This window comes from Aethalodelphis obliquidens, unplaced genomic scaffold (genome assembly GCF_003676395.1).
Source record: "Aethalodelphis obliquidens isolate GAN/ISIS:26980383/991018 unplaced genomic scaffold, ASM367639v1 scaffold65, whole genome shotgun sequence".
NCBI lineage: Eukaryota > Metazoa > Chordata > Mammalia > Artiodactyla > Delphinidae > Aethalodelphis > Aethalodelphis obliquidens.
The window spans coordinates 1,632,446-1,646,494 of NW_020838009.1; the positions used below are offsets into that span (position 1 = coordinate 1,632,446).

A 14,049-nucleotide genomic window follows, 5' to 3' on the forward strand; every position below is an offset into this window, starting at 1 on the left:
CAGAGGAGAAAAAAGTCATCTTTGATACGCTCTTTCTGAACTCCAGACCACAGAATCTATGAGCATAATAAATGATTGTTTTGTACACACAAAAACACACTAAATATTCATCTCCACTCTTTTCTTGCTTGGTTTCTGATGGAAAATCTGATGTTAATCTTATCACTGTTCTCTGTAGGTATGGTGTATTTTCTCTGCACCTTTCAAGATTCTGTCTTTGGTGTTCCACAGTTTGAATATGATGTGCTCGAGTGTTGATTTTCTGGCATTTATGCACTTGGTATCCCCTCAGCTTCTTTGATTTGTGGTTTGCTTTCTGTCATTAACTTTGGAAAATTCTCAACTATTATTAAATCTTTTCCTTGTTCCTTTCTCTCTTCTCCTGGTGTTCCCATATGTAGATATCACACCTTTTGTAATTGTCCCACAACCCCTGGATATTGTTCTTTTTTTTCATGTTTTTTCTCTTTGCATTCCTGTTTGGGACATTTCTATTGACCCATACTGAAGCTTTCTCGAGGTCCAGTCTACTGAAAGACTCCTCAAAGGCATTTTTCATGACTGTCCCAGGGGTTTTGATTCTTAGCGTTTCCGCATCTCTGCTTCCACTCCCACGGCTTCTTGCACACTGTTCACCCTTAGCATGTTAATCACCCTTGTTCTAAAGTCCTGGCTGGATAACTCCAGCACCTCTGCCATGTCCAAGTCCACTGCTATTTTACAGGAGCCAGTTATGTGGTGGTCAGGCCGGGAGATGCGAAGTGTTCTGAAGACCCGGGATTAGGTCCATCTTTCAATGCGCCTGGGGCCTTGGGCTGTGACCTTCACAAGGGACAGGAGGGCTAGAGGGGGCTGGGGCCGAGTCATTCTTCCCCACGTCAGACACGGCTCTGGGGAAGCGTCTCCCTTGGCGAGGAGGCGTCTGTGGTGGAGCTAGCTGTGGGCTTATGACCAAAGGTGAGGGAACTTTCCTCTGATATTCACGATGGGAACTTGGAGCTCCTGGAAACCTAACCGGTGAAGTGCGGTGGCCCCTGGGGTCTTTATCTCAAGCCAGCCCACTCTCAGCAGTTCATCAGGTTACCACTTAAGGGCCCAACTCATCCAGCTCCAGAAGCTTCTGCTTCTCGGAAGCTGTGATTCTCTGAATCGCCCATCTGTCTCTCCAGTTTTCGGAGCAGTGGTTTGCCCTCTGACCCTCAGTCCTCTACGAGACCTAAGAAATATCAATGATTTGTTTGTTCACCTTTTATCTTGCTATGCAGGAAGGAGAGACAATCGCCAAGCTCTTTACATGTCAGAGCAGAAACCAGAGTCTCCAGTACAACCACTTTGGAAAACTGCATGGGAGTTTTTTAAAAAGCTAAAAATATTCTAACCATATGGTCCAGCCATTACACTCCTAGGTATTTATTTACCCAAGAAAACTGAAAGTATATGTGAATACAAAGACTTACCATAAATGTTCATACCAGCTTTGTTTGTAACAGCCAGAACTGGATGAATAAACAATGTGACACATTCATACGTGAAATACTACTCAGCAATAAAAAGGAATAAATTATTGATACAGGCAATAACACAAAATAATCTCAAAACAATTTTTCTGAATGAAAGGCAAAAACAAGTAAATAAGTACAGACCATGTAACTGCATTTATATAAAATTCTGGGCAATGCAAACCAATCTTCCTTCCCTTCCCTTTCCTTTCCTTTTCTTTTTCCTTTCCTTTCCTTTCCTCCCTTCCTATTTATTTATGGCTGCATTAGGCCTTCATTGCTGCACACGGGCTTTCTCTCTAGCTGTGGCGAGCGGGGTCTACTCTTCTTTGCGGTGCACGGGCTTCTCATTGCGGTGACTTCTCTTTGCTGCAGAGCATGGGCTCTAGGCGCGCGGGCTTCAGTGGTCGTGGCACGTGGGCTCAGTAGTTGTGGCGCACGGGCTTAGTTGCTCCGCGGCATGTGGGATCTTTTCCTGGACCAGGGCTCAAACCAGTGTTCCCTGCATTGGCAGGCGGACTCCTAAGCACTGTGCCACCAGGGAAGTCCCGCAAACCAATCTTTAGTGACAGGAAGAAGACCAGTGGCTACAGGGATGGGGGTATGGAGGCACAGGAGGCAGGGAATGCACAGGTATGAATACACCTTTTTGGGTTCTAACTGCACTACGTTGATTGTGGTGGTGATTTCGTGGGAGAATATGTCAAAATATGTTCAGTGTATTTTACACAGACCACAATAAAATCTTTTCTAAAAAAAGGAAAATCAGGTTCATATAATACCAGAGACGGATTAGTTATAGAATATATACAATTAATTTTATCACTGAAAAAGAAAATTAAAAGTTCACCAGTAGGGGGCTTCCCTGGTGGCGCAGTGGTTGAGAGTCCGCCTGCCGATGCAGGGGACACGGGTTCGTGCCCCGGTCCGGGAGGATCCCACATGCCGCGGAGCGTCTGGGCCCGTGAGCCATGGCCGCTGAGCCTGCACGTCCGGAGCCTGTGCTCCGCAGCGGGAGAGGCCGCAACAGTGAGGGGCCCGCGTACCGCAAAAAAAAAAAAAAAAAAAGTTAACCAGTAGGACATTTTTATTTATTGAGAATCAATTCAGAGCTAGAAGATATTAGTAATGCATATACATTATATTTATAAACTGATTATATTTCAGCAAATATACCAGAACTTATCCACCTAGCCAAATAAATGCTTCTTTCCCCAAAACACAGACTGTGAGAATAAAAATTCTTATTCTGACACGTGGCACCTGCTCAACACAATTTTTGGACTGTCTCCTAGATTTGAAATTACCTTCAGTCCCCATTTTATGAGAACATAAGAAAACTTTTATTGTTTTACGATCACACCTGGTAAATGAAATCCTTATTACATTTCCCACTTTAAAGCCAGGATTTCCAAAATGTATTTGACAACAACCCAATTTTGACAGCATAACACTCTGCCTTTTGACAATTTCCTTGGTGACGGTTGTTTTTCAAGAACATTATCTTGGAATAAAATTGGCTTTGCGTTTCCTCCCATGGAAGGTACACACTGACTGAAAATCAGACATTTTAGAATAAAACTACATGTCTGTAAGCGAAAAAAGAAAATAGGGTTATGCAATAAGCTTGAGACTGACATAGTCAAAAATATTACTCCAAATTTCCCCATTTTACCAGCATTCACTTGATCCATCTCTGGAATAACACACTTTCTCTTTAGAATTGTTTACATTACTCTTTTGATTATATGATATTAGATACACTAAAGGAATATTTGTAGAGATACTTAAGTTATAAAGTGTGAAAACTGGAACACACACTTGTGTGTCCACTGTCCAAATCAGGAACTGGACATTGCCAACTCTGGGCCCTTCCTGATCCCACCCTTTCCTCCTACCCCACCCCCTCTCCTGGCCCCGAGACGACCATTTGGAACACTGGGTTTTCATCACATGAAATACTTAGCCATGATCACACGCGTGTGGCTGGGCTGACTCGTGCCTCACAAGGTTTCATACATATTAACAGTTGCACGTAGCTGCATGTGGGTCACTCATCTTGTTACATAATATTTTGCTGTGTAGACGTACCATGATTTGCTTGCCAGTCCCTGTTGATGTGTGTTGGGTTGTCCCGTGTTTGCTGCTACGACCTTGCATATGTCCCCTGGTGCACAAGTGCAAAAGGTTCTCCAGGACGGCAGCTCTCAAACTGCACAGGAGCTTAAACAAACAAAGCCTGTGTAAAATGCAGCTTCTTAAATCCTAACCCAAGAGATTCTGAGTCAGTGGCTCTGGGGTTGGACCCAGGAATCTTCATTTCAATAGACAGGCAAGGACTCCCGACATGACACTTTAATAAACTGTGTCCCTACTACACACCGAGTGACTGCACATGTCCAGACCTACAAGAGAGTGCTTCTGATTTGCCATATCCTTTCATATCCAAACCAACATTTATGTTTTCTCTCTTGTGACGTACCTATTCACGTCTGCCACCCAGTTCCCCCATTCTCTCGGATTCTGCTGTGCGCTGTCTGGGATGCTAACCCTTTGTGAATTATATGTTGCAACCACTCTGTGGCCTACTGTTTCAGCCTTATAAGGAGTCCTTTAATACACAGATCTTTTCATTTTTCGTGTAGTTGAATGTATCAATCTTTTCTGGTATTGTTAATGCATTTTTAGGTAGTTGTTTAATAAACACAAAGTCATAAAAATATTCTTTTTTTTTAAATGTTAGTGTTTTGCCTTTAACATATAATGCTGGAATTGATTTTCTTTTGGTGTGAGGTAGGGATCCAAATTCCTTACCTTCTTCCACATGAATAACCAGTAGTACTAAAACCATTAATTAAATAGCCACTTTCTCCTCACTGATCTGTGATTATATGAGCTGAAACATTTCAGGTTTTCATATATGCATGAATCGATTTTGATTTCTCTCTGCTCTACTGGTCAATCCCCCATCCTTGTGTGAACCCCTCCGTGTATTTACTGTAGCCCTGCCAGGCTTGAGGTAATCTTTTTTTTTTTTCCTTCTCCTTTCTCACCTCCTCTTTTCTCTTCTTGAGCATCTTAACTCTGGCCTTTGTTCTAATACATTTAGGAACCAGATTGTCCAATTCCTCAAAAAACCCTGGGGTGATTTGGATTGGAATTGCATTGAATCTACTTGCCAGTATGAGGAGAACTGACATTTTTACAATATTGACTCTTCCTATCAACGAACATGATGGTCTGTCACTGTATTTGTCTTTTTTAATGTCTATGTTAAAGCTTTAAAATATTCCCATGGATGATTTCAAGCCTCTTTTTATTTTTGTCACATTTTTCCCAATAGGTACCTTATGTTTTTGTCGCTAGCATAAAATGGGAACTTTTCAGATACTGGGTGATATATTTTAATGGTTCTGAAATTTTTAAAACTACAAAAAGAAATACGCTAAAAAGTCACTTTTGCCCAGTTCTTATTTACATTTCCCAGCCCCTTACAGTAACTTTTAATCATTTCTTTTTTACCTTTCTAAAGTGTTTTTTTTTCTTCGTGGTTACCCTTGAAATGTCTCTATAAATATTTAATAACTTAAAGACTTAATCTTTCAAATCCCCAGCCAAACAAAAATGGACATTTAAACCACAAGCTCCAGTCAGGCGTAATTTGGCCCAGATGTCCGCCGGCGCACTGGCCCATTTTGAACCATTCCTTCATGACCCTTTCTTCTTACAGTTCCTCCTTGAGAAGTTCCCTTAGGGAAGGAGTACTGGTGAAATCTGCTTTTGTTTATTCCCCAAGCCATCATTGCACACACATTCCTCAAGGAAGTCTTGCCGAGCACAGAATTATAGTTATTTTCCCTTCACACTCTGAAGCACTTGGCATTATTTTCACGAAGACGAACTACTGGAGAGAGACGGACTTTCTCAGTTCTAGTTCCAAAATTTCCTAGGAGGGATCCTGACGGCCCCGTTTGGGTTAGTGGAGCATAAAACGACGGCTCGCTTGGCACCCAGGTGGGAGGACACAGTTGTGGGGCGGTGGTGACAAGGGGCCCAGCAGTAGGGAGTAAAATACCTGTCTCTAAACTGTGGCTGAAATTTCCCAACACATTCCCATACCATTGCGGGGGGGGGGGGGGGGGGGGATTCTTGTCACACACTTTAGCGTCCTTTAGGTACCGCGGGATGCCTGTGTGCTCGCAATGATGGGAGCCCGTGAATTGTCCTGACTGTGGGATAAAGAGCCCTGCCCTCCCCACCCTGCTGCCCCAGCTCACCCCTCAGCACAAATCCCGTGGAACCGGACCCCCGTCCCATCATGCCAAAGTGCCTGGCGCATGTGGAGTAAACCCGCTCTTCCCAAGGCCTGTTCAAGCACCTCCATCAGGAGCGCCCTCCCCCACTTGTTCTCGCCCCCCCTTTCATTTGCTGACACTTTTGTCAAACTTCAGGCTCCAGTTTGAATGTCATCTCTCTGGAAACGCCTCCTGGACCAAACTGACTGCAGCAGCCCCTTGTGACTCTGCCCCAGCCCACACGGCACACAGCCCTCAGGGTGCCAAAGGGCTGCTCAATCTACTTGCATTTTGACCAAAAGCTGCTTAAAGATCGTTTTAATAAATTTGATTTTAAACTCACAGCATTTTTATGATTTCCTTTTCAGCCTCTTCCCGTGATATGGACTACATATCGTATGCTGCATAAAAAACAGAGGTGCTCCCGATTTTTGGAATAACTTCCTTGACTTCTAACTTATTAAGGGAAAACAGAAAACCTATAGATGAGGGAGACACATCTTAATGGCATTTTGATGAAATCAAAGCAAGTCTTGCCTTCTTAGTTCTTTACACTAATATGCAAACTTTTAAATGTAACTGAAGATATGATGAAATCTAGACAATACTCACATGTTTTTGAAGAGTAAGGTGAGGGAGTAATCGTGGAGAATTTCTGCCCTCTGGGAACTGAATGTGCCCCTGAGGCCCATGCAAGGTGGGTGGCGAGGCCTCCTGGTTCGAGGCAGGGCTGGGGCAGGCAAGAAACACCAGGCAGAGCCCTGCCACCTGCCGGGGCTCCCAGGACAGGTGCGGCTCCATCCACATGGGTAAGAACAGAACGGTGAACAGACGGCTGCAGACAATCCTAATTTGCATTCTCCCATGGAAAACAGGCCTATGTTCTCTTACTGCAATTTTTTTTCAACTTTCAAACAAGCCTAACTGTAGTAAGAACAGGACAAGCATCTTATGAAACTCTGAGGAACTTCGGCAAATGCCTGTATTTTGTCAAATTGTTAACTCCCTTCAGAAATTTTGGGGTGGTGATGCAGGAATGGAGAAGTGTAATGTGGATCATTAAATTATAGCATAACAGATAGAAAATATAACACAATCGAGCTTTTAAGTCTAAAATTAAAATTTTTTAAGTGGGCAATACTATAATAAATTTGTTTACCTTCTATATCATTGTGATGTTCAATAGCCATTAACAATGCTTTACCAAAGCAAAAACATGAAAAAAAGGCAAAATAAAAAAAAAGAGAGACTCCTAATAACAACACTTTTACAACAGTAGTTACAGAACATGGATTTTTAATGAATTTCATACTGCATTGAAGACACTGAACACTTAAAAACAATTACATCAACACAATGAAAACAACTGCTTCTACACAACACTAATAAATGCACACCTTCTCCCCAAAAGAAACTTTTCACAGATTTAAAGCAACAGATGACTTACATAGGATTCTTCAGATTCCAAAATAGGTACAGATTTTGGCTCTGCATAAGCTGATGTGCAGTGGTTGAGAAAGGGCGCCCCTTCATCCAACAACATACCTCTCGTGAAATTCTCCATCAACACAGTTTTCAGTAACCACCCATCTCTGTTATTAAATGAAATTCTGACATGTCGGCACATGGACAAAACCAATTCCACTTCCAAACACTATTTCAGATATGATCAAGGCAGCTGGTCACACAACTTCATTTCAGGCACACACATGCACAAACCTGCAGACACTCACACGTGCACACACACACACTCACTACCCCCATCTCCTTCACGATGCCTGAAGACATCCCTCTCAGCCATGGCAGTGGGTCCTGCTCCTGAGAAGGGCCGAGCCCTGGGCAGGAACGGGGAGGGGGCAAGGGAGACACGGCTGCAAGCGGAGCCTCATCTGCACAGGCCACGTGGCCTCATACACATGTGTTTACACGCTTCCAATTTTTTAATCCAGCAGAGATCTGGTTCTTTAATCTGGCTTAGCGACCTGCAGACATTTCCCAACGTTTCCAAAAGTAATTCTAAGACACTCAGACGTGAGACTGAAGCAGAAGAGGAGCTGGCATGTGCGGACAGCCCTGCTGTGGAGACCCCAGAAGGGCAGGCGGCAGCCTGTGCCGTCCTGACCCTGGCGTTGGGGAATGTCAGACTCTAATAACCAGCTCTTGAGCTGCTGTTGTTATAAAGCTGCCCTAAAACTCTTGCTGTCTGTCCCTCGCTCTGGTTCTCCCCGGCCCCACCCTCCTGCCCAGCCAGGAGTCATCTCAGAACCAGACCCGACGACCCAGGGCAAGAGGCCTGAGATGGTCTACCGCAGGCCCTGAGGCAAAGGGAGCCATGGGCGAGGCACCATCTCTAGGGACGCTCTGCCCGCGACACCACAAAACGGAAGCGGTGACCAGGACTGGGCCATCACGATCATTTCCAATGTCACCCTCCAGTGCCTGTCCCAGCGCTGGCCTCCAAGGGTTACATATGTGAGGGGGGGCACTGAGATGTCTCGTTATCAGACTGTAACTCAACAAGAAACATGGCTCACGAACACCAGGTAGAAAGTCCCAAGAAGGCGAGACTGACAGACTCCCTGGCAGAGGGGGCACCGAGAGCCACCCGCCCCCTGGGAGCTGGCAGCTAGTGAGGAAGGAGCCTTTCCTCTTCAGGTACGTGGGCTGCGCTGGCCTCTCCTGCCTTCTGAACGAACTCATGTTCCAGCTCTAGATCAAAAAGTGCATGAACCAGGTAACAGTGACACCCCAAGTTTTCCAAATACTTTGCTTTTGAGGTAGTACTCATTTATTTGCATTATTAGCTCTCAAATACCACCCAGAAAGTGAATCCACTTGGAAACATGCAAACCCAAGGTGTGGAAAATAAATAAGGTTTGTTTTCAGGCAGTAGGGCCTTCTAGAAAGGTCAAGTCACATTCAATGGATAAGTCATTTGAAACTTCTAAAAACTGTTTATAACCATAGCTATAAACTAAAGTGCTTTAAATTTTGCTTAATACCTGGAATCAGTGATTAGAATCATTATATTTTAGAATTTGGTAGCATGAGACTTCAGGAGATTGAAATGATTTTCTATAAAAAGAGCAGAAACTCTTTCTTTTCAAAATAAACTATCCAAATGTTGCAGATTCAACATTCTATGCTTTTTTTAACTTCTAAAATCCAAGTTGATTTTACAGAACTGTAACAGAACACAGACGTGAAGCTGAGTTAACACACGCTGGAACCCCACGCAGACCTGAGCATGAGGTCCCTGCTCGCTCCTGCCAGGATAAGGCAGAAGCGGATCATCGTTCCAGAAACGTGGAGACCACTGACACCTCCCAGTGAGAACAGGGTTCATGTTTCACTTGCGCAGACACCACGCCCTCCTGTCACCCCAACACACCCAGGGACTCAACACCAACAGCCGCGGGAGGGGCTCCACCTCTACGGCCCATGATGCCAACACACACAACACAGAAATAAACAACAGGGGCACACTCTGGACGCTTCATGCAGGCTGGGTACAGCTTGGAGAGAGCACACATCTCCTGCTCAGCATCCACCACCCACAGCAACGGCTCCCCAGCGCCAGGCGAGCCAGCAGTCGCAGTCCCTGGCTGCCGAGGAGCCTCAGAGCGGTGCCCTCACTTCTCCTGCAGCAGTGCCGGGATGTTGATGTTCCAGCCGATGGCCTGCCGGTCAAAGCCGCAGGTGAACAGATTGCACACGGGATGGTCCTCACTCCAGGCCGAGCCGCACACCATCCTCCTGTGGCCCTGAGACCAAGCACACAGCACAGTCAGAGCAGGGCTCCCCAAGCAGGACCAGATGAACCACACACGCCCAAACGACCCAACGGAAATGAGAGCCATGAACACAATTAGTCCAAGTGACCAAGTGACACCTCCTATGTTGCTGGTGGAGAAGCCTCCACGAAAAGAGGGGTCGGAACATGGATGAACTCATTGAGGCTCACCAGCGCCTCAGGATTCTTTCTTCAAGAAAAGGAGTCAGGGCTTCCCTGGTGGCGCAGTGGTTAAGAATCTGCCTGCCAATGCAGGGGACACGGGTTCAAGCCCTGGTCCGGAGAGACCCCACATGCCGCGGAGCAACTAAGCCCATGCGCCACAACCACTGAGCCTGCGCTCTGAAGCCCACGATCCACAACTCCTGAGCCCACGTGCCACAACTACTGCGCACCTAGAGCCTGAGCTCCGCGACAAGAGAAGCCACTGCAATGAGAAGTTCGTGCACCGCAACCAAGAGTGGCCCCCGCTCGCCGCAACTAGAGAAGGCCACGTGCAGCAACAAAGACCCAATGCAGCCAAAAATAAATAGATAAATAAATAAATTTATTTTTTAAAAAAAGCAGTCAGATCACAGTCAACAGGAAGAATACATAAATGGTCACTTTGGAAATTTTTAATGAATAAATGAGGCTGGGTGACGTGGGAAACAGTAAATAAAATTCACTCAAAGACCCCAAATACCACTTTAACAAATAATCGGCTCAGGTAATAAAGGAGCTAGAAATATACCTTTGGTGCCAAATAAAACAAGGATAAAATAGATGGCCTTTCAAGTAGATTCCCGCCACCTTCAGGGATTCAGTTAAATATCAGAATGTTGGAAAAAATATTGCAGATTACTTGGAAAGTTTATAGCAGATACATACACTAACATGTTACTATAATATTATACAACAGGTACAAGAAGTAGGATTCAGAAAAGCTGACAGAAATTCTATAAGTAAAAGAAACTCTCGGGACTTCCCTGGTGGCACGGTGGTTAAGAATCTGCCTGCCAATCCAAGGGACACAGGTTCAAGCCCTGGTCCGGGAAGATCCTACATGCCATGGAGCAACTAAGCCTGTAAGCCACAACTACTGAGCCTGCGCTCTACAGCCCGCAAGCCACAACTACTGAGCCCCCGTGCTGCAACTACTGAATCCCATGCTCCACAACAAGAGAAACCACTGCAATGAGAAGCCCGTGCACCGCAACGAAGAGTAGCCCTCGCTCGCCACAACTAGAGAAAGCCCGTGCGCAGCAACAAAGACCCAATGCAGCCAAGAAAAAAAAGAAAGCAAAATAAATAAATCTATTTCACCTACCACTTCAGGAGGAAATTAATTCAAGCACAACAGAATTCTACAATTCCTACAAGGCTGAATGTTTACAGACAATTAAAAATGAAACTGTCTCCATGGAATTAGTACCACGAAGAACTGCTTGGAACTCCCTTTCTTGAGGGAGAAGATTCTCAAAGCCATGAAGGGACCTGGGCTCCTGGGTCAGAACGCAGACCTCACACGCTGTACAGCTGTTCTATTTAACACTCAGGCCCACCTAAGAGAGAGAATCCTATCCAGTTAAGGTGCAGCTTAGGTGCTGCGTCGGTGATACCCAGCAGTTCGCAAATGTGAAGTTGCCTGGACAAGCAATTCATGGCTTTGTTGGGGTGGTGAAGCTTTCCTGAGTTATTCTAATTTCGTGAGTAGTTTGTCTATGAAGTGCACTCAAAGAAAACAAAGCTCCACAACTAACTTGGGACGGTACACGTAAGAGCTGCAAAAGGGAAGACACGGCTTTGTCTGAAGGACAGAGGACCTCTGGGAAGCTGGTGCCACTTGCAGCAGAGATGTCTTCCCTGTCTACCAATCTACCTGCCAGCCTGCCTCCAAAACCGCCCTGGGCCCGCGGCTCAGCAACTGCTGCGAGGTTTTTCCCAGGACAAGGCGGAGGAGCAGCGGAGGAGACTGGGGGTGCAGACACACTCACTGACTGTAGAGTCAGGCACAGACCCTGTTGGAAACAACAAGGGACTGGCTGACCCACCACACAGCTTCCACTGTGAATGTAGAAAAGGCTGAAGGAAGCCAGGGAGAGACTGGTGTGTGTGGGCTCCATGGAGCAGAGCCTGTAGGTGCTGCCCAAAAGCAGGGGCTTCGTCCACTATAGCTCCACCTGCTGCCCCCTGGCGCTGAGACTGGGCCCTGAACTTGGATTTGCCCAGGTTCCCAGATGCCCCCCCACCCATATGCTGACTCAGCAGGTCTGAGCTGGTGCTGCGGAGCCCCAGGCTCCCCAGCGAGTCCAGCTCCTGCACTGCACCGTCCGAGATGAACCAGGAGCAACCCCTGCCTCACGAGAAAGTGCATCTAAATGGAGACATGACCGCCACGGAAAGGTGCCCCCAGGACCCACAACCACTGCCCCCACAGGACAACGACACACGCCTGCCCGGCAGTGAGTTCAGCTGCTGTGCCCAGGGAGTTCTGAAACGCAGCGGGGAGACCAGGAACTGAAAGCCTGATTATCTCAGTTTAAACTTAAAAGCTGCTGCTCAGCTCAGGTATCAGGCAACGTTTCCAGCTTTAAATGTTATGCACTCCAAATACAGACTAAGTACTTCCAATGGAAACCCAGCAACCAAAGACTTAGTAAGAAAATGGGTGTAAAAATCGTGAATATTTTTCTATTGACTATCTGTTGAAATTATGTTATTTCGGATGCATTTGGTTAAATAAAATACACTGTTAGAATTAATTTCTCTCTTTTTGTGAAGGGCTATTGGAGCACTAGACATGCCCAGACTGGCTGGGAGTTCCCATCCATCAGTGATGCTGGGCCCAGGACCCCAGGCTCCCTGTGAACAGACTTGGCCCCAGCACGTACCTGCCGACTGCTGCGTGGGAGCCTCGCCAGCCGCACGCCCGACATGTCAAACAGCCTCACCTGGCGGTTGTCGTGGGGGAGGGCAATGATTTTTTGGCCAACGCACACATTGATCCTTCAAAGAGATAAAATCAGGTTACATACAAAACAATGACAGCACAAGTTTCTGAGTTTATAGATTATGATGCAGTAAGGGATTTCATACTATTCACACTTCAAGGCAAATCACACCAGCAAACCACAAGTATTATCTGCCTAGGGCATCAGGAAACAGGCCAAGTTACTTACATGTAACTTACACGTATGTACTACTCAGTAACCTTTGGCCATAAATGGCTCATTCTTATTCTTACAAAGCTCAATAAATACACCAACATGATTTTACACCTAAGTTTCAGTATTTATAGAATACTGGATATGCACTAGAGAATCAATAAAAAATACTTTCCCCGGAGTCTAAACCACTTTTCCCAGGGCTCTACCAAGTAAACACAAATTTACATGAAGCAGACACAAGCCACAAGGCCCCCTTCAAGCCACACTAAGGGTTCACATGAGGAGGACCACTGTCACCTGTTGATGGCAGAGTCCGTGCGGATGGTCGCGATGGGGGACCTCATGTTCTTCAAGTCCCAGACCTTCACGGTGCGGTCGTCGCTGCCGGAGACCACGTTATCTCCTACGGTGAACACGGCAGAGGTCACGGTGCTGCAAGTGAAGGACACAGGGTCAGAACCTCGTCAGGAAGTTCCCGTCCACACTGCATAACAGACACATGCTCTTGCTGCCAGAGGCCCTGGCAGGTGGGTGGAGATGTGGACGCTGCGAGTCGTGTACCCCGCTCACTGGCCCTCCCGCCTAAACCTCCACTGGGCATGCAACCGAGCACAGCTGACCTCGCCTACTCAACCTCAACTTCTCCAGGCAACGGAGCAAGGAAAGGCTCCCAGAAGAGATGGACTAGATGAGACAGAACCTGCCAAAATCTCTATACAGCAGACGATTAAAAAAAAAATCCATCCCAACTGCAACTTTCAATCAATTTAATCAGAACACAGGAAAAAATTTCATTCCAACAAGAACAAGAACCAGTTTAAAAAAAGATATGAACAGACTCTTCTCCAAGAAAGGTTTACAAATGGCCAATAGGCCCATGAAAATTTGCTCAACATCATTAATCATCAGGGAAATGCAAATCAAACTACAATAAGCTATCACCTCACACCTGTTAGAATGGCTGTCATCAAAAAGACAAGAGATTAAGTGTTGGGGAGGATGTGGAGAAAAGGGAACCCTTGCGCACTATTGGCGGGAATGTAATTGGTAAAGCCACTACGGAAAACAGTGCGGAAGTTCCTCAAACAATTAAAGACAGAACTACCATGTGATCCAGCAATTTCACTCCTGGGTATTTATCTGAAAAAAACAGAAACACTAATTCAAAAAGACACATGCACCCCAATGTTCATAGCAGCATAATTTACAATAGCCAGGACATGGAAGCAAACTAAGTGTCCATCAACAGATGAATGGATAAAGAGAATGTGGTGTGTACACACACACACACACACACACACACACACACACAC

The 14,049-nt window shown here is 45.9% G+C and overlaps 1 protein-coding gene across 7 annotated transcripts in view; it reads right to left on the bottom strand.

Moving 5' to 3' along the window:
- Positions 1-7,073: 7,073 nt before the first annotated feature.
- WDR37 (WD repeat domain 37) overlaps positions 7,074-14,049 on the bottom strand; it is a 59,441-nt gene continuing 52,465 nt past the window's right edge. For 5 of the 7 annotated variants that reach the window (XM_027089379.1, XM_027089377.1, XM_027089378.1 and 2 more), the window contains 3 exons: positions 13,034-13,168; positions 12,461-12,575; positions 7,074-9,558 (listed from right to left, as the gene is read on the bottom strand). In XM_027089379.1, coding sequence (XP_026945180.1) covers positions 9,427-9,558; positions 12,461-12,575; positions 13,034-13,168 — 382 coding nt within the window. In that variant the 3' untranslated portion in view covers positions 7,074-9,426. Of the gene's footprint in view, positions 9,559-12,460; positions 12,576-13,033; positions 13,169-14,049 lie in introns of those variants that run through there. The other 2 variants (XM_027089384.1, XM_027089382.1) reach the window with 1 other exon arrangement.